Source organism: Rhinopithecus roxellana, chromosome 2, assembly GCF_007565055.1.
Source record: "Rhinopithecus roxellana isolate Shanxi Qingling chromosome 2, ASM756505v1, whole genome shotgun sequence".
NCBI lineage: Eukaryota > Metazoa > Chordata > Mammalia > Primates > Cercopithecidae > Rhinopithecus > Rhinopithecus roxellana.
The window spans coordinates 143431074-143451343 of record NC_044550.1 but is presented as its reverse complement, the minus strand read 5'-3'; the positions used below and the strand labels follow the sequence as shown (position 1 = coordinate 143451343).

At 39.9% G+C, this 20270-nt stretch overlaps 1 protein-coding gene across 7 annotated transcripts in view; it reads right to left on the bottom strand.

Moving 5' to 3' along the window:
- Positions 1 to 20270, bottom strand: part of N4BP2 (NEDD4 binding protein 2) — a 95506-nt gene that overhangs the window by 50268 nt on the left and 24968 nt on the right. For 4 of the 7 annotated variants that reach the window (XM_010384591.2, XM_030921691.1, XM_030921699.1 and 1 more), the window contains exons 3-5: positions 9676 to 9755; positions 7720 to 8062; positions 2026 to 3169 (exon numbers count right to left, since the gene is read on the bottom strand). In XM_010384591.2, coding sequence (XP_010382893.2) covers positions 2026 to 3169; positions 7720 to 7948 — 1373 coding nt within the window. In that variant the 5' untranslated portion in view covers positions 7949 to 8062; positions 9676 to 9755. Of the gene's footprint in view, positions 1 to 2025; positions 3170 to 5121; positions 5214 to 7719; positions 8063 to 9675; positions 9756 to 20270 lie in introns of all 7 variants that reach the window. The other 3 variants (XM_030921708.1, XM_030921687.1, XM_010384599.2) reach the window with 3 other exon arrangements.

Here is a 20270-nt window from a genome sequence, read left to right as displayed (position 1 = left end):
TGACAGCTCATGCCTATAGTCTCAGCACTTTGGGAGGCTGAGGTGGGAGGACTGCTTGAGCCCAGAAGTTTGAGATGAGCCTGGCCAAGATGGCAAGATTCTGTCTCTACAAAAAATTTTAAAATGCGCCAGGTGTGATGGCCCATGCCTGTAGTCCCAGCTACTTGGGAGGCCAAGGCAGAAGGATTGCTTGAACCCAGGAATTCAAGACAACAATGAGCTATGACCATGCCACTGCACTCCAGCCTGGGTGACAAAGCAAGTCCCTGTCTCTTAAAAAAAAAAGTTTGAGACCAGCCTGGCCAACATGATGAAACCTTGTCTCTACTAAAAATATAAAAATTAGCTGGGGGTGGCAGCAGGCACCTGTAATCCCAGCTACTCAGGAGACTGAGGCTGGACAATCTCATAAACCTGGGGAGGTGGAGGTTGCAGTAAGCTGAGATCACACCACTGCACAACAGCCTGGGCGACAGAGTCAGACTCTGTCAAAAAAAAAAAAAAAAATTGTAACTACACTTTGTGACCCCTTTCAACTACTACCCAACTTCTCTCTTTCCCTTAACTCCATCATCAGAGCTTGCTAAACCCTTTTGTTTTCTACCCTCACAGGACAACAAAATTGTTTCTCAGATATCCATTCATGACCTTCTTTCCAAAAAATTCAAAAGACTTTTTGCATCCATCATTTTCCTTTGGTTTGAATACTGGACCATTCTCTTCAAGACAACGCAGGTTCTATGTCTCAACACTATCCCCGTTACTTCTCTCTCTTCATTCAAAAAATATTAAGTTTCTACCTTGTGACAAGCACATTTTTCTTTACCCATACTCAAACTGTAGCTGCCTCTGATTCTAAAGGCCCCTGAAACCTAGTTCTTCAAAATTGTCTCACAGCTCAACTGCCTTCTAAGGTACCACCTTTCAGTCCAATCTCTTTCATGAAACACACTGCCATGATTGACAGTAACATCTATAATATTGTTTTATTGTTGTTGTTGCTATTAAGTCAGTTAGAAAAGCCTACATGTCTACTGAAAAATATGCCTGTAAGTGTATCAGCAGAATATGTGGAAATTTACTGGCAGAGAAACCCAGACACAGAAAAGATATATATAAAAAAAAAAAAAAAACTAAAAATAAGTTTATGAAGGACATTCTCCAGTTATCTATGCATATTCATTAAGACTAGACAAGATACACCCAGGATCAAATAGAGGAGACCGAACTAATAATATTGCAAGTCTAACGATTAAAATTTGGAAGAAGAAAAAAAACCTAGCAAATAAAATAGATTAGGTGAAATCTTCTGGAATTTAAAGGTTAAGCACGGATAGAGAGAAATTATGAAAACAATACTCTTCAAGGAGTGCCACTGAAACCATTACAAAGCTGCCTGTAACACTTGACTCCTGTCTCCCAGATTAAGGCACTCACAGCCTACCTTAACTACAGAAGGGATAAAGGTGTATATATGAGATCAAATAACTGACGGTACTCTATTTTGGAACAGAAAAGTCCCTGAAAACTTGAAGTTCTCTGACTACCAGTTGTCATCCTATACTCTCGTCCTTCAAATCACATATTTCTAAAAGCATTATTTAACAACATTCTATAATCCTGAATTTCCAACTACCAGTACAATTAATATATTTAAGACTTTCATTCCATGAAATCAAGATCAATTATCTCTCTTTAACTCTGTGATCAAAGCTGAACTCATCTTTCTCCCACTCAAATTAGCTCTCCTCTACTACATCAATAGCTCACAATTTTGGAATCCTCTTTAATTTTTTCTTCTGTCTTTCAAAGAGATAGTCAAAGATGAAGGGATTCCATAAAAAAGGTTTCCAGAGAAAACAGTGTTATTATTAGCTACACAAAGTTAGGAAAACTTAGTAAAAAGAAAACATTTTAGGGGTTACTAAAGATCTCTACTAAGCAAAGCATTTTGCATATATATTCACACTTGTGTTCAAATTCAGACATTATACTATTTTTTAAAAACCCAATTAAACCTCATACCTTGCCAAAAAAGATTTTCCAGATCCTGGAAGACCTCTGAGAAGAACAAGAACTAGTCCAACATAAGATGTCTTCTTTCTTACAACCTGAGAAACTGGGGTTTCTTGTACTTGATAAGCACTTGTTCCATCTTTATTTCTCCATACTTTTGTTGGGGAAGTGTGAGAAATAACTGAGGGTGGAAATGTGTAGTTCACAGATCTCCAGTGTGCAGCTGTGGTTACAACAGGAGCTACAAAGCCATGGTTTCCTTGGAAGAGGTCAAAAGCAGGAATCATTGGATTCCACATCGGTGGAGGTGGCGGAGGAGGCAATAGTAAGGGGAGAGGAGCAAGTACTGGGCAGTAACTCACATCCTTCCCCTTAGTTGGCAGTTCAGGATGTTTGTGTGGCTTGAAGTTGAATCCTTCGGAAGGCAGAAAAACATCAGAGACCCGAGTAGATTTCTGATCCCCACCCGTACCTGGTAAATCAAGCCCTGGAAGGTTTAAAGAAGGCTGAGGTTCGCTGGCATCCAAATCTACAGGAGCTTCAGAGAATTGAGCCTCAACACACTCAGATTCTAAAAGTTCTTTCTGTTTTTGATTGAGACTGCTACAGCCCACGATGGAGTCACTTGCTACATTTAAAGAACTACTGAGAAGAGAATCTTCTGGGTAGTTACTTTCCAAGGCCAATGTGTTATCCTTTATAAAACATTTGGACTCGCTCAAAACTGAATGTGAAGGTAATGGGTTTAAACTTAACGTAGAGCCAGAATTGTCTAAATTTTCACTGTTCAAATTCATATTTTGTGTAGAAAAAATGGGAGTCATATTATTTGAATCAGGATTTACAAACTCACTCAGGTCATTAAAACTATTAACATCTTGTGAAGGCAAAAATGAGTATACTTGGTCATCAGGAGAAGAATTCAATTTCTCAAAAGCATTCTGTATTAAGGAATCCAGGTCTTCAGTTAGCTGCATGTCCAAAAATGAATCTATTTTTGAATCTTCACTCTCTTCTTCAGGACATTTTTCCATTATTTCACTTTCTGCTGCACCTACTTGGTTCCCAGAAGCAACAAAACTTTGTGAAGATGATTCTTCTATCTTGGTATCAGTGGCAGATAATTCTAACAGACAATCCATAGCATTTTCAACTGTACAACAATAAGAATAATAACAACAACAAAAATATAGACAGAGAAAACAGATTTAATAATTTTATTAAAATCCAGCTAAAATTATATTGGATTTTGCATTGAACAAAATATAAATGTACAATGTTCATGTTATTTTAAAAAAATTAATATTTTACTAACATACCAAAGTCTGTAGTAGCAAAAAGTCTGAATGATGGAGACATGCAATCCTATTCTTTCAGGAAACAGTAATAAACCAAGCTAATAAACTATAATTAAATAAATATTATTTGCTGAATTTATTGAGTAAATGCATAGATATCTGTCATTGGATGTATTAGGCTTATTTATAAAAGTCCTAAAGCCTGTTGATTAATTTAACAAATACCTACTGAATGCACACTTTTAAATATTAAGTATTTTATATATTCTCTTAGTAAATCTAATTTATTTACATGATCCATGCTATGAATTTCACTTAATACAAAGATATTTATGAGCATGTACTGCATATCAAAAATATTTTGTAAAAAAAAATTTAATAGATTTTTTTGCACTCTAATAGAGAACTTTGCAGTCTAATAGAGATTAAAAACAATTATATTAGAGACAATTACATTGTAATATAATACAGATTAAATAATGCACACTTTTGGTCAGGCGCAGTGGCTCATGCCTGTAATCCCAGCATTTTGGGAGGCTAAGGCAGGTGGATCACCTGAGGTCAGGAGTTAGAGACCAGCCTAGTCAACATGGTGAAACTCTGTCTCTACTAAAAATATAAAAATTAGCTGGGCGTAGTGGCAGCGCACGCCTGTAATCCCAGCTACTCAGGAGCCCGAGGTGGGAGAATTTCTTGAACCGGCAAGGCAGAGGTGGTAGTGAGCAGAGATCGAGCCACTGCACTCCAGCCTTGGTGACACAGGAAGACTCCCTCTCAAAAATAAATAAATAAATAATGCACACTTTTGATAATGTACAAATGCCATAGAAGCACAAGGGAGAATAAGAAAAGATTTCACATAAGGTGATATGTGAACTGGGACTTGAAGATTAAAAAGTAACTTGCCAGACACAAGAGAAAAAAATGTAAACCCAGGCTTGGCTCTCCCTAGAGTGAGGTTAATTGGGCAAAATTGGGAAGAGTCCTGTATGCCATGTTAAGAAATATTAATTTTATTTTCGAAGGGAACTTGAAGGAAACTACCAGTCATAGCATTTGAGAAGTTTTATACACATCACCTCACTGAATCCTCAAATACTACCATGAGGTATATTATTCCTAGCAAATAGATGAAGAAATGAAGTTAAAAAGTACGTTAACTTGGCCCAAGTCACACAGATAGTCAGTGACAGAGCCAGGACTGGTGTATCTGACTCCAATGCTGAGCTCTTTCTGTTATAACACAAACAGGGAGCCATTAGAAATTTTAAGGCCGGGTGTGGTGGCTCATGCCTATAATCCTAACATTTTGGGAGGCTGAGGCAGGTAGATCGCTTGAGATCAGGAGTTCAAGACCAGCCTGGGCAACATGGAAAAACCCTATCTCTACAAAAATTAGCCAGTGTGGTAGGGTGGCTGAGGTAGCAGAATCGTTTCAGCCCAGGAGGTCAAGGCTACAGTTAGCCTCTAGTGAAAGTGATTAATTACTGCACTCCAGCCTGGGCGACTGAGTGAGGCCCTATCTCAAAAAAAAAAAAAAAAGGAAACCAAAAAAAAAAAAAAACCACAAAATTAGAATTTTTAAGCATTTGAAGTTTGGAGCGAGGGGTTGTTTATTTTGTGTTTTGTCTTGCTGTTTTAAGAAAGGTAAGTCTGGAAACAGCACAGCAGAGTAGGTAACAGCTCTGGTCTGGAGTCAGAACACCAACATTTAAATCTCTACTGCTGGCTATGACACTTTGAACAAGTTAACTTCCCTAAACCTCGATTTTCTCATTTGTAATATGGGGATAATAAAAGCACCTACCTCATAGGTTGTTGTGAGGATTAAATGAGATAATCCATGAAAAAGTGCTGTGCACAAGAACTGGCACCTAGTAAGCACCCAATTAATGTTCCCTTAAGAAGAAAAACAAAGAGGGATTGGAGGGGGCAAGCCTGGCAGAGACCAATTAGGAGATCATAGCAATACTACAAAGGACAGAAAACCTAAAAATGGAAGGAAAAAAAAAAAGGTTGGGGGGGGCAGGGAGGGGAAAAAAAAAGAAAGCAAACATAAGGAGTATTTCTATGAAAAAAATCTACATGACAGAAAGTGACAGCAAAACCAGAAAAGATCAACTAAAAATTGAATGTGTATACAATGAAAAATTACACTAACACTAAGTAAAAGTAAATTAAAGACCAAGATGGATAGGTACTTATCACATAAAAAGAAAAGTCCTTATACAGATTGTTGGGAAAAATTATAACTATGGTATAAAAAAAACTTTTTTCAATGAATGAACAATTTACACAAGATTACAAGAATAAACAACCATGTACAAAAATGTTCAACATTCCTCTTTATTAAAAAAACATAAATTAAGAAAAATGCAATTTTATTCCTATTAAAACCTTAAAACACAGGCCAGGTGTGGTGGCTCATGCCTGTAATCCTAGCACTTTGGGAGGCTGAGGCAGGTGGATGACCTGAGGTCAGGAGTTCAAGACCAGGTTGGCCAGCATGATGAAACCCCATCTCTACTAAAAATACAAAAAAAGAAAATTAGCTGGGCATGGTGGCAGACGCCTGTTAATCCCAGCTACTTATAGAGCCTGAGGCAGGAGAATCACCTGAACCCGGGAGGCCGAGGTTGCAGAGAGCTGAGATGGCACCACTGCACTCCAGCCTGGGCAGCAAGAGCAAAACTCCGTCTCAAAAAAGAAAAAAAAAATCTTAAAACACTACTACACAATGTTGAAAAGGCTGAAGTGAAACCACTACACTTATGCAAGGCTGGTGGAATTACAAATCAGAACACCTCACTGGTAGGCAATTTAGGAGTATGCTTCCAAGAGCCAAAGCAGTTCTTACCCTGTGACGCAAGAAAATAAAATTTTGGAACTAAGAAAAAAAAGCCAAAAGAAAGAAAAATATATTTTTTACCAAGATGTTCTCTGCAATATTAATTATTCGTGAAAAATGGAGATATAATTAAACTATAGCACAGCTCAGTAGAATATTAGAAACCCATTAAAAATATAGATTACAGCAACACAGACAAAATGCTTATGTTAAGTTAAAAATACATAATACAAAATTCCACCACTCAAATCGCAAATGCTTATGAACAAGGTCTATAGAAGATTCTGGAAAACAAAAATAAGTTATTTTGTTATGGTTCCTATACCATAGGATGTGGATTTCTTGTAATTCTTCATTGCTATATTACTTTATGTGCAACAATTAAATTTGAAACACATCAAAGGAAAATGTTGAAGTAACTTACAAAATTCAATATACTATCATTTCTGAGCATCATGCACTGCTGACAACTGGTTTTCCGCATACATAACTGGATAAGATATGCTAACATCACAGACCACACAATGACTGAAACTGGAAGTTTATAACACATTACCAAAACTTCCCAAATCCAGAATAATTTTATCTTATACTAATCATGGCTAGTAACAATACTAAGCATCAATATTTAATTACTCATCTAGCCAACTTATATAAACTCCCTTCTGTCTACATACTTGTAAACAAGGTATGACAAGTTATTAATAACCTACCATACTGAAGACTTTACCAAAAAAAAAAAAAAAAAAAAACTCAATTGTCACCAAAAAAAGGTCCTATGAGGTGCATACTGTTATTTTTCTCCCTAACAGATTAGAAAACTGAGACTCAGAGAGATTAAGTGGCAGAGCTGGAAATCCAACCCAGGTTTCTTGACTCCAAAGTCAATGTTTTGAAATTATACTACTCTGCTAGCCTCAACTCTTAATCAGCTCTTATTTTCATAATTATACTTACCTAGTTGCTTAATAGATATTTACTCAGTTCCTATTATGAGTCAGTTGCCATGTTATGGGCTGAAGATACAGGAGTAAAACAAAGTTTTTAAAACCTCTGTCTTTATGGAGCTTACATTCGAGGAGAGTGGTTCTCAACCAGGTACAATTTTGTCTCCCAGGGAACAAATGACAAGACATGGAGACATTTTTTATTGTCACAACTGGGTGGTAAGGAGCTACTGGCAACTAGTGTGTATAGACCGGGGATGCTGCTAAACCTATAATGCATAGAAGAGCCACTCAAAAGAAAGGATTATGTAGCCTAAAGTGTCAATAGTGCCAGTCTGTTCTGGAGTAAAGATGAAAGAGATAGAATATGATATCTATACAAATACCTTACATTTAGAACTGCACATTTCTTAAGAGCAGAACTATGTTTTATTCTTCATATCCCAAATACCAACTCAAATACCAACCTTAGTAACTTGCCAACAGCAGATGATTAATAAATGATGAATAAAATAGAAATAAGACATTTTTCTATATTACTATTAATCATGGCATAGTACACAAAGTCTTCTTATAAGATGGACAGGGTTCAAACTAAACTTTTTCTCACCTTTGAAATCACATTCAGAAAGCATCAAATACACTACATCAGGATCCAGATCAGAAAACATCTCTGAGATACTGGTGAAGAGTTCTTCCTGATCAACTTTTGTCTCACCCATGGAAGGAAGAGTAGTGGTTGGCTCCTCACGACTAGCAACACTGGATACGATAACTTCCTTAGGGTTTGCAGTCTTCCGAAAAGGATTTCCCCCAAGATTTTTCCTTTTCCTTGGCATTCTGACTTCCAAAACTAAAATGTTTCCCTTTTCTTAGTTAAGATGTTTGATATTTAAGTCATAATTCAAACAAAATAGGGTTAAATATCTTGCATAATCCAGCAGTAAAAAGACCTAAAATAGAAAGCAATTAAAAACACTCAGACTATATATATTTCCATTTCTAAAATCGGAATGACATCTTTATTTAGCTCTAAGAAAGTACCACCAACTCTAACAACAGAGCTAAACAGTAGTCAATTTCTCTCTCTCCAAAATATTCAGGTTTTGCCAGGATTGAACATGTTAAAAATTAAGATGTTAACAATATATATTTCAGAACAATGAATACACTGTTTCAATATATTTTTTCATTTTTAAAAACATGAAAGTCTTGATAAATATAATTAGAATGCATACCGAACACCTATACTCAGATGTCCAATAGGCACCGTACATTTAACATGTCCAAAACAGCTCCTCATTACCCCCTTCAAAACTGCTCTTTCCAGTCTTTCCCATCTCAGCGCAACTGTATCCTTCCAATGACTCAGGCCAAAATCTTGGAATAATCCTTGACTCCTCTCATCCCACATGCAACTGGTAAGCCAATTTTGTCAGTGTGACTCCCAAAACATATCCAGAATACTAATTCCTCACTGCCACCACTCTAGACTTAGCTACCACAGCCTCTTGCCTAAATTCCTATAAGTCTCCTGTCTCTTGGTTTCCACCCTTGCCCCTTCAGTCTATTTAGCACCAAAGCCAGAGTGACTCAATTAAACCATAGGTTGGACCATGCCTTTCTTCTACTAAACTATCCACTAGCTCCCTAACTCGAGATAAAAGCTAGAGCCCTTAAAATGGCCCATAACCTGGACACTGGTCACCTCTGCACTGTCCTTTCCCTTAGCCACACTTAAGTCTCCTCGCTCTTCTTCAAACACACCAGCAATGTTCTCCCTTGGGAACCTTTACACCTTGGTTCCCTCTACTGAACCACTTTTCTCCAACTATCTCCTTATCACCTTCTTATCATTATTCAAATGTTACCTTCTCAAGACCTCAGTATCTCAACACTATTTATCCCACTTTCCTACTTGAATTTTCTCCACAGTACTTATTGTTTTCTTACATAGCATATGTTTTATACATGTATTATATTTACCACCCATATTCCAGTAAAGTGTAAGCTCCACAAGGGCAGGGACTCATATCTGGAATAGAACTACAGGCAGTCTACTTGTTTTCTCTGATTGAATATATCTAATAAACATTTCAAACTTAGCATATCCAAAACTAAATGTCTAATATATTTCCCAAAACCTGCTCTAATCATTGGGTCTGACACCTGTCATCTTTAACCCATATTCCAACCTCTTACCTGTTCTCCCTGTTTGCACCTTGTCCCCCTATAGTCTATTTTCAATATACCAGCCAGACTGAGCTTTATACAATGTAAAAAGGGTCTGATCTAAACCCCTACATGTTCTCCACATCACTCAGAGAAAAAGCTAAAGTTCTTACAATGGCCTATCTGTCTGCTAGCCTTTGATATACTCTTCCTCAAGATATCTGCACAGCTAACTCCTGTACTCCTGCAAATTTTTGCTCAAGTGTCACATTCAATGATTTCTCTCTTGATTATCCAACTGAAAACCATATACCCTGTTCCCTCTGCCCTAATCTCTCCTTTCCCGCTAACTATCCATTGCCCTTATCATCTTCTATTACATTATAAAATTTACCTTTTAATTAAATTTGTATCATAGCTCTCTCCACCTTCCGGAACTGCACTGTCAATATGGCAGCCACCGGCCACATGTTCCTATTTAAATTTAAATTAATTACAATTAAATAAAAGTACACTTATATATTAATATCAGATATAAGTAGAATTCAGAGCAAAGAAAATTATCACAGACAAAGAAGGGCACTGTGTAATGATAAAGGATCAGGTCATCAAAAAGATATAGCAGGCTGGGCACAGTGGCTCACGACTGTGATCCCTGCACTCTGGGAGGCCAGGGTGGGTGGATTACCTGAGGTCAGGAGTTTGAGACCGGCCTGGCCAACATGGTGAAACCCTGTCTCTACTAAAATACAAACATTAGCCAGGCGTGGTGGCATGTGCCTGTAATCCCAGCTACTCAGGAGGCTGAAATAGTAGAACTGCTTGAACCTGGGAGGCAGAGGTTGCAGTGAGCCAAGATAGTGCCATTACACTCCAGCCTGGGCAATAAGAGCAAAACTCCATCTCAAAAAAAAAAAAAAAAAAAAAAAAAAAGATACAGTAACCCTGGCCAGACTCAGGGGATCGCGCCTATAATCCCAGCACAGTGGACAATGGGCAGGAGGATCACTTGAGATGAGGAATTTGAGACCAACCTGGCCAAAATGGCAAAACTCTGTCTCTACTAAAAATACAAAAAGAACTAACCTGTAGTCCTGGCTATTCGAGAGACTAAGGCAGGAGAATCGCTCGAACCCAGGAGACAGAGGGTGCAATGAGCCAAGATCATGCTACTGCACTCCAGCCTGGGAGAAAAAGTGAAACTGTCTCAATTTAAAAAAAAAAAAAAAAGGCCAGGCATGTGGCTCATGCCTATAATCCCAGCACTTTGGGAGGTCGAGGCGGGCAGATCACCTAAAGTCGGGAGTTTGAGACCAGCCTGACCAACATGGAGAAACCCCGTCTCTACTAAAAATACAAAATTAGCCAGGCGTGGTGGCGCATGCCTGTAATCGCAGCTACTTGAGAGGCTGAGGCAGGAGAATCACTTGAACCCAGGAGGCGGAGGTTGCATTGAGCTGAGATCACACCATTGCACTCCAGCCTGGGCAACAAGAGTGAAACTCCATGTCAAAAATAAATAAATAAATAAATAAATACAAATAAAAAAGATATAGCAACCCTAAATGTATATGCACTAAACAGAGCTACAAAATAAGTAAAGCTAAAACTGAACAGAGAAATAGACAAATTCACAATTATAGTTGGAGACTTCAACATCGCTCTATCAACAGTAGACAGTATATCAGCAAAGATATAGAACTCAACAACACCAACAATTAAGAATCTAATCTATACTTACAGAGCACTCCACCCAACAACAGCAGAATATACACTCTTTTCAAGTATTAACAGAACACATACCAAGATAGATCATATCCTAAGCTAAAACCAAACCACAACAAATTTAAAAGAATTGATATCACACAGGTATGTTTTCCAACTACAATGGAATCAAACTAGAAATCAGTAACATAAAAATGTCCAAGCAATATACATCTAAATAATACATGGGTCAATGATGACGTCTCAAAGAAAATTTTAAAAATATAATAAATTGAATGCCAATGAAAATATACCATACTGAAATTTGTAGGCCAGGTGTGGTGGCTCACGCCTACAATCCCAGCACCATGGGAAGCTGAGGTGGGCAGACCACTCTGAGCTCAGGAGATCGAGACCATCCAGGGCAATATGGTGAAACCCCGTCTCTACTAAAAGTACAAAAATTAGCTGGGTGCAGTGGCTCACACCTGTAATTGCAGCACTTTGGGAGGCCGAGGTGGGTGGATCACCTGAGGTCAGTTCAAGACCAGCCTGGCCAACATGATGAAATCCCGTCTCTACCAATAATACAAAAGTTAGCCAGGCGCGCTGGTGAGCACACCAAAGAAACAGAAACAGGAGAATCGTTTGAACCCAGGAAGCAGAGGTTACAGTGAGCCAAGATAGCGCCATTGCACTCCAGCCTGGGCGATAAGAGAGAAACTCTGTCTCCAAAAGTAAATAAATAAATAATAAAAATAAAAATACAAAAATTAGCCGGGCAAGGTGGCACACAACTATAATCCCAGCTACTCAGGAGGCTGAGGCAGGAGAATTGCTTCAACCCGGGAAGCAAAGGTTGCAGTGAGCTAAGATCGAGCCACTGCACTCCAGCCTGGGCAACAGGGTGAGACTCTGTCTCAAAAAAAAAAAAAAAAATTGTAGAACATGGCTAAAGCAGTGATAACAGGAAAATCTATAGCACTAAATGCATACATTAGAAAAGAAGTCTTAAATGAATAATCTAAGCCCCCACCATAAGAACCTAGGAAATGAAGGGCAAAATAAACTCAAACCCATCAGAAAGAAGAAAATAATAAAGAGTAGGCTGGGGCCAGGCATGGTGGCTCATGCCTGTAATCCCAGCACTTTGGGAGGCTGAGGCGGGTGGATCACCTGAGGTCAGGAGTTTCAAACCAGCCTAGCCAACATGGTAAAAACCCTTCTCTACTAAAAATACAAAAATTAGCTGGGCATGGTGGCAGGCACCTGTAATCCTAGCTACTCGGGAGACCGAGGCAGGAGAATCACTTGAACCCAGGAGGCAGAGGTTGCAGTGAACTGAAATTGCACCATTGCATTCCAGCCTAGGTGACAAAAGTGAGACTCCATCTTGAAAAAAAAAAAGCAGGCCAAGCACAGTGGCTCACACCTGTAATCCCAGCACTCTGAGAGGCCGACGTGGGTGTATCACCTGAGGTCAGGAGTTCGAGACCAGCCTGCCCAATATGATGAAACCCCATCTCTACTAAAAATACAAAAATTAGCCGGGCGTGGAGGTGCACACCAGTAGTCCCAGCTACTTGGGAGGCTGAGACAAGAGAATCGTTTGAACCCAGGAGATGGAGGTTGCAGTGAGCTAAGACTGTGTCACTGCACTCCAGCCTGAGCAACAGAGCAAGACTCTGTCTTAAAAAAATAAATAAAAATAATAATAATAATAATAAATAGCAGGTAACAAATAAATCAGAAACAGAAAACAATGAGAAAATTCAATGAAATAAATTGTTGGTTTACCAAAATGATCAATAAAACTGAAAGACTAGCAAGACTGACAAAAAAGAAGACAGAAATTATCAATATCAGGAATGAAAAAGGGATATTACTATAGACTTTGCAGATATCAAAAGGCTTATAAAGTAAACTATGAACACACAAAAGTTTGACAATTTATATGAAATGGACCAATGTCTCAAAAAACACAAAGTATCACAACTCATCCAATAAGACATAGATAAAATCACTATAATTTATAAAGGAATTTAAATCATAATTAAAAAAAAAAAATTTCCAGGGCCAAATAGCTTCAATGGAAAATTCTAACAAATATTTTTAGGAAAAAATAATACTAATCCTACATAATCTCTTCCAGAAAGTAAGAACACACTTCCAATCCATTTTATGATGGTAATATTAGCCTGATAACAAAAAGAGACAAAGCCAGTACAAAAAAACTACAAACCAATACTCCTCATGACTACAGACACAAAAATCCTTAGGAAAATACTAGCAAATAAAATTCAGCAATATATATTTCATTTTTTTATTTTTGACACAGGGTCTTGCTCTATCACCCAGGCTGCAGTACAGTGGATATCATTGTTTTTATATATTGCTGAATTTTGGCAGGGCATAGTAGTTCACACCTACAATCCCAGAACTTTAGGAGGCTGAGTTGGGAGGATTGCTTGAGCCCAGCAGTTCAGGACCAGCCTGGGCAACAGAGTGACACCTCAACTCTACAAAAAATTTTCAAATTAGCCAAGCGCAGTGGTACGTACCTGGGGTCCCAGGTACTGGGGGACAGGGTGAGGTAAAAGGATCACTTAGGCCCAGATGATTGAGGCTTCAGTGAGCCATGATCACACCACTACACTGCAGCCTGAGCAACAGCAACACCCTGTCTTGAAAAAATAAAAAGGATTGTATACTATAATGAAATGGGGTTTATTACAGGAAGGCAAGGCTAGTTTCATATTCAAAAATCAGTATAATCCACCATCTTAATGGGTGAAAGAATCATATTAATCAATGCAGAAAATAATGACAAAATTCAATACCATTCATGGTAACTACCAGAAAAATAGGAACAAAAATATTCTCAACCTGATAAGAGCACCTACAAAAACCTACAGCTAACATTGTATTCGTAATGAAATACTAAACGCTTTCCTCCTAGCATCAGGAAAAAGGCAAGATGTCTGTTCTCACCAATTTTATTCAAAATAATGCTGAAGTTATAGCCCATGAAATAAGAAAAAGAAAGAAAAGAAAACATACACAGATTAGGGAAGAAGAAGTAAGTGTCCCTATTTGCAGATAACATGGTTATCTGTGTATTATAGAAAATCCCAAGTAATCTACAAAATCTCCAACAAGAAAGTGAGTTTAACAAGGATGCAAGATACAAGATAAACATATAAAAGCAACTGCATTTATACATACTAGCAAAAAATACATACTAGCAAAAAACACATGGACACTGAAATTAAAGAAATAATACCCTTCACAATTGCTTAAAAAAAAAAAAAAAAACAGAAATACATTAAGTCCTCGCTTATTGTCATCAATAGGATCTTGTAAACTACAACTTTTTTTTTTGAGACTGAGTCTCACTCTGTTGCCCAGGCTGGAGTGCAATGACGTGATCTTGGCTCACTGCAACCTCCACCTCCTGGGTTCAAGCGATTCTCCTGCCTCAGCCTCCTGAGTAGCTGGGTTTACAGGCACATGCCACCACACCCAGCTAATTTTTGTATTTTTAGTAGAGATGGGGTTTCACCATGTTGACCAGGCTGGTCTCGAACTCCTAACCTCAGGTGATCAGCCTGCCTCAGCCTCTCGAAGTGCTGAGATTACAGGTGTGAGTCACCACTCTTGGCTATAAACTACAACTTTAAGCAAAATAATACATAACCAATTTTTTTCCTCATCAACGTAACAGAACGACGTTGAACGAAAGTACTGTTCAAGGACCTGATATATGTAGTTTCACTTAAAATCAGTTTCCAAAAACCTATTGATGATGTTATGTGAGGACTCCTATATTTCAGTATGTAGGTATAAATCTAAGAAAACAAGTACAAAACTTAATATGCTGAAAACTATGAAAGAAATGTTCAAAGACGGGAAGACAACACAGTAAATATGTCAATTCTTCCCCAAATTGATATACAAGTTTAAGAAAACGCCTACCAGGGCCGGGCGCAGTGGCTCACGCCTGTAATCCCAGCACTTTGGGAGGCCGAGGCGGGTGGATCACAAAGTCAGGAGATGGAGACCATCCTGGCTAACATGGTGAAACCCTGTCTCTACTAAAAATACAAACATTAGCTCAGCATGTTGGCAGGCGCCTGCAATTCCAGCTACTCGGGAGCCGAGGCAGGAGGATTGCTTGAATCCAGCAGGCAGAGGTTGCAGTGAGCTGAGATCAAGTCATCGCACTCCAGGCCTGGGTAACAAGAGCAAAATTCCATCTAAAAATAAAAAAACTCCTGGCCTAAAATATTCCTCCTGCCTCAGCCTCCCAAAGTGCTGAGATTACAGGTGTCAGCAGCATACTTGGCTAGATTATACTTCTTTATACCAACAACAATTAGAAAATAAAATTAAATCAAATGATCAGTTCTCAGTTCTTGTCTTGCTAGACCTATCACCAGCATCTACACAGCTGATGAATCTCTCCCCCAAGAATCGGCTTTCTTCTCCTGAGGACATTGCCACTCTCAAGATTTTCCCATCTCTCAACTTGGAAACAATGGAGTGTTCCAGAGCTCAGTCCTAGGGCCTGTTCTTTTCCCTCTACAAAAAATTTAAAAATTAGCCAGGCATGGTGGTGGCATGCCTGTAATTCCAGCGACTCTGGAAGCTGAGGGAGGAGGATCACTTGACTCCAGAAGTTGGAGGCTGCACTGAGCTATGATTGTGCCACTGAACTCCAGCCTTGGTGACAGAGTGAGACCCCACCTCTTAAGAAAAACAATAAAAAATAAATCCTATCAACATGCTAACAAATTTACATCTTCAGCCGGCAACTCTTCTCTGACTCTAGACCCACATCAAACTATTCACTGAACATCTCTACGTCGTGTATCTAAAAAACATCTCAGGCTGGGCGAGGTGACTCAGGCCTGTAATCCCAGCACTTTGGGAGGCTGAGACGGGCAGATTGCCTGAGGTTAAGACCAGCCTCGTCAACATGGCGAAACCCCGTCTCTATTAAAAATATAAATTAGCTGGGTGCGGTGGCTCATGCTTATAATCCTAGCACTTTGGGAGGCTGAGGCAGGTGGATCATGAGGTCAGAAGTTCGAGACCAGCCTGGCCAACACAGTGAAACCCCGTCTCTACTAAAAACATAAAAATTAGCTGGGCGTGGTGGTGGGTGCCTGTAATCCCAGCTACTCGGGAGGCTGAGGCAGGAGAATCGCTTGAACCTGACAGGCAGAGGTGGCAGTGAGTTGAAATTACACCACTGCATTCCAGCCTGGGCGACAAAGCAAGACTCTGTCTCAAAAAAATAAAAAATAAAAAATAAAAAAACATAAAAATAAAAATAAAAAAGGCCAGGCGCGGTGGCTCACGCCTGTAATCCTGACACTTTACGAGGCCAAGGCAGGCAGATCACCTGAGGTTGGGAGTTCGAGATCAGCCTCACCAACATGAAGAAACCCCATCTCTACAAAAAATACAAAATTAGCCGCGCATGGTGGCCCAGCTACTCAGGAGGCTGAGGCAGGAGAATCGCTTGAACCCGGGAGGTGGAGGTTGCAGTAAGCCAAGATCATGCCACTGCACTCCAGCCTGGTGACAGAGAGAGACTCTGTCTCAAAAAAATTAAAATAAATAAATAAAAATAAATACAAAAATTAGCTGGGCGTGGAGGCACATGTCTGTAATCCCAGCTACCTGCATGGCTGAGGCAGGAGAATCACTTGAACCTGGGAGGCGGAGGTTGCAATGAGCTGAAATCATGCCACTGCACTCCAGCCTGGCGACAGAGAGAGACTTTGTCTCAAAAATAAATAAATAAATAAATAAATAAAGGCTGGGCGCGGTGGCTCACGCCTGTAATCCCAGCACTTTGGGAGGCCGAGGCGGGTGGATCACCTGAGGTTGGGAGTTCGAGACCAGCCTGACCAACATGGAGAAACCCCATCTCTCCTAAAAATACAAAATTAGCCAGGCGTGGTGACACACGCCTGTAATCTCTGGTACTCGGGAGGCTGAGGCAGGAGAATTGCTTGAACCCAGGAGGCAGAGGTTGCAGTGAGCCCAGATTGCGCCACTGCACTCCAGCCTAGGCAACAAGAGCAAAACTCCATCTCAAAAAAAAAAAAAAAATTAGCTGGGCATGGAGGCGCATGCCTGTAATCCCAGCTACTTGTGAGGCTGAGCCAAGAGAATCACTTGACCCCGGGAGACGGAGGTTGCAGTAAGCTGAGATTGCGCCACTGCACTCCAGTCTGGACAAAAGACCAAGACTCCACCTCAGAGGAAAAAAAATAAAAAATCTCAAACCAGCCATGTCTAAAAGTGACCTGATTCTCCACTGCCACCCTGCCCTATCTACAGTAATTGCAATCTCAGCTAACGGCAATTTCTACTTGTTGAAGCCAAAAACTAATAGTCATTTCTGCCTATTCTTTCCCTCACACCTAATCACTCAGCAATTCCTGCCAGTTGTAAATTCAAAATAAGCCAGACATGGTGGCTCACGCCTGTAATCCCAGCACTTTGGGAGGCCAAGGCGGATGGATTACCTGAGGTCAGGGGTTCGAGACCAGTCTGGGCAACATGGCGAAACCCCGTCTCTACTAAAAGTACAAAAATCAGTTGGGAGTGGTGGCACATGCCTGTAATCCCATCTACTCAGGAGGCTGAGGCAGGAGAACCCAGAGGGGGAGGTTGCAGTGAGCTGAGATCATGCCACTGCACTCCAGTCTGGATGATAGAATGAGACTCTGTCTAAATGAATGAATGAATAATAAATTCAAAATACATTTAAAATCATCACCTTCACCACTACCATCCATATCAAAGGTAATGTCATGGATTGGTTTTAGGTGTGGGAGCTCCCAAATTTCTATTTATACCAGCTTTATTAAAATATAATATGCAAACCATAAAATTCACCATTTCGAAGTGTACAATTCAGTGATTTTCAGTACACTGAGTTGTACAACCATCACCACGAATTCCAGAACATTTCTATTATCTCAAGAAGAAACCCCGCAACCCATTAGCAACCATTCCCATTCCTCCCTCTCCTATCCCCTGGCAACCACGAATCTACTTTTGTCTCTACAGGTTTACCTATTCTAGGCATTTATATGAACAGAATTTTATAATATAAAACATGGCCTTTTGTGACTGGCTCCTTTCGCTTGGCATGTTTTCCAGGTTCATCCATGTTGTAGCCTGTATTGGTACTTCACTGATATTGCTAGGAAATATTGCATGGTACAGATATAACACATTTTATGTATACATGCATCAAGTGAGGGACATTTGGGTTGTTTCTACTTTTTGGCTATAGTGAATAATGTTGCTATGAACATTTGTATAAGAGTTTTGTGTGGACACGTTTTCATATCTCTTAAGTATATATCTAAGAGTGGAATTGCTAGTTCATATGGTAACTCCATCTTTAACCTTTTGAGGAACTGCCAGATGGTTTTCCAAAGCAGCTGCACCAATTTCAGCTTCCACCAGCAATGTTGGTCAGGCTGGTCTCAAACTCCCAACCTCAGGTGATCCACCCACCTCGGCCTCCCAAAGTGATGGGATTACAGGAGTGAGCCACTGCACCCAGCCTTATTTTTGTATCTTTTAGGAGCGATGGGGTTTCGCCACATTGGCCAGGCTGGTCTTGAACTCCTGACCTCAGGTAATCCAACTGTCTCAGCCTCCCAAAATGCTGGGCTTAAAGGCATGAGCCACTGTGCCCAGCCTGTTTTGGATAATATTTAACTGTAGTTTTTTGGTTTTGTTTTTTCTTTTTGAGACGGAGTCTCACACTGTCACCTGGGCTGGAGTACAATGGCACAATCTCGGCTCACTGCAACCTCCAGCTCCCGCGTTCAAGCAATCCTCCTGCCTCAGCCTCCCTAGTAGCAGGAATTACAGGCATGCAGCACCACGCCCTGCTAATTTTTGTATATTTAGTAGAGACAGGATTTCACCATGTTGGTCAGGTTGGTCTTGAACTCCTGACCTTAGGTAATCCGCCCACCTCAGCCTCCCAAAGTGCTGGGATTACAGGCGTGAGCCACCTCACCTGGCCTTCACTGTAGTTTTTTAAAAGAGAATGTTAGAAATGAAAGCAAGACACTCAACTAAATATAATCCACCCAGACACACAAAAGGGACTGAATTAGATTAGACCAGAAAAGAAATCTCTGGATACTAGAATCATAGGTGATTTTGTTTTTTTATATACTTTTTTATATGCTACTTTTGCATTTTCCACATAAACCATAATAAATGCATTTTTTTCATAATCAGGAAAAAATCATTATTATAAATTAAAGGTGAATCATGGACTTCCCGCTATACTTCCTCCAGTTTGCAAGCTATATATCCCTTCCATTCCCTTTTTTTCACTTTGTCTATTTGTATGTAAAAAGATCTAAACATATAGGCAGTTTTAGGGTCCAAATAATGTTTAGTATATTAAAGAAAATTCTGGCTGGGCGCGGTGGCTCATGCCTGTAATCCCAGCACTTTGGGAGGCCGAGGTGGGCGGATCACGAGATCAGGAGATCGAGACCATCCTGGCTAAACCAGTGAAACCCCATCTCTATTTATAACACACAACACAAAAATTAGCCCGGGAGTGGTGGTGGACACCTGTAGTCCCAGCTACTCAGGAGGCCGAAGCAGGAGAATGGCATGAACCCGTGAGGTGGAGCTTGCAGTGAGCCGAGACCGCACCACTCCACTCCAGCCTGGCAAGACTCCGTCTCAAAAAAACAAAAAAAGAAAATTATGATATATAAAAACATATACAGGCCAGGCACGCAGGCCAGGCACGGTGACTCACGCCGGTAATCCCAGCACTTTGGGAGGCTGAAGCGGGCGGGTCACTAGGTCAGGAGATCGAGACCAGCCTGGCCAACATGGTGAAACCCTGTCTCTACTAAAATACAAAAAATTAGCTGGGCGTGGTGGCGCACGCCTGTAGTCCCAGCTACTCGGGAGACGAGGCAGAGGAATTGCTTGAACCTAGGAGGCAGAGGTTGCAGCCAGCCGAGATCGTGCCACTGCACTCCAGCCTGGCAACAGAGCAAGACTCCGACTCAAAAAAAAAAAGTATATAAATATATATAAATATAAATATATAAATGTAAATATATATATATAGCTGACACTATCTTCCAATCACCTGTTCTACTTATAAATCCAGTTTATCTCAATCCCACATATTCCACTGTATTTAACTATTCCACTGGCTTTAACTATTTTATCATCTAATATTACATATCTTTCCTTTTTCATAATGAA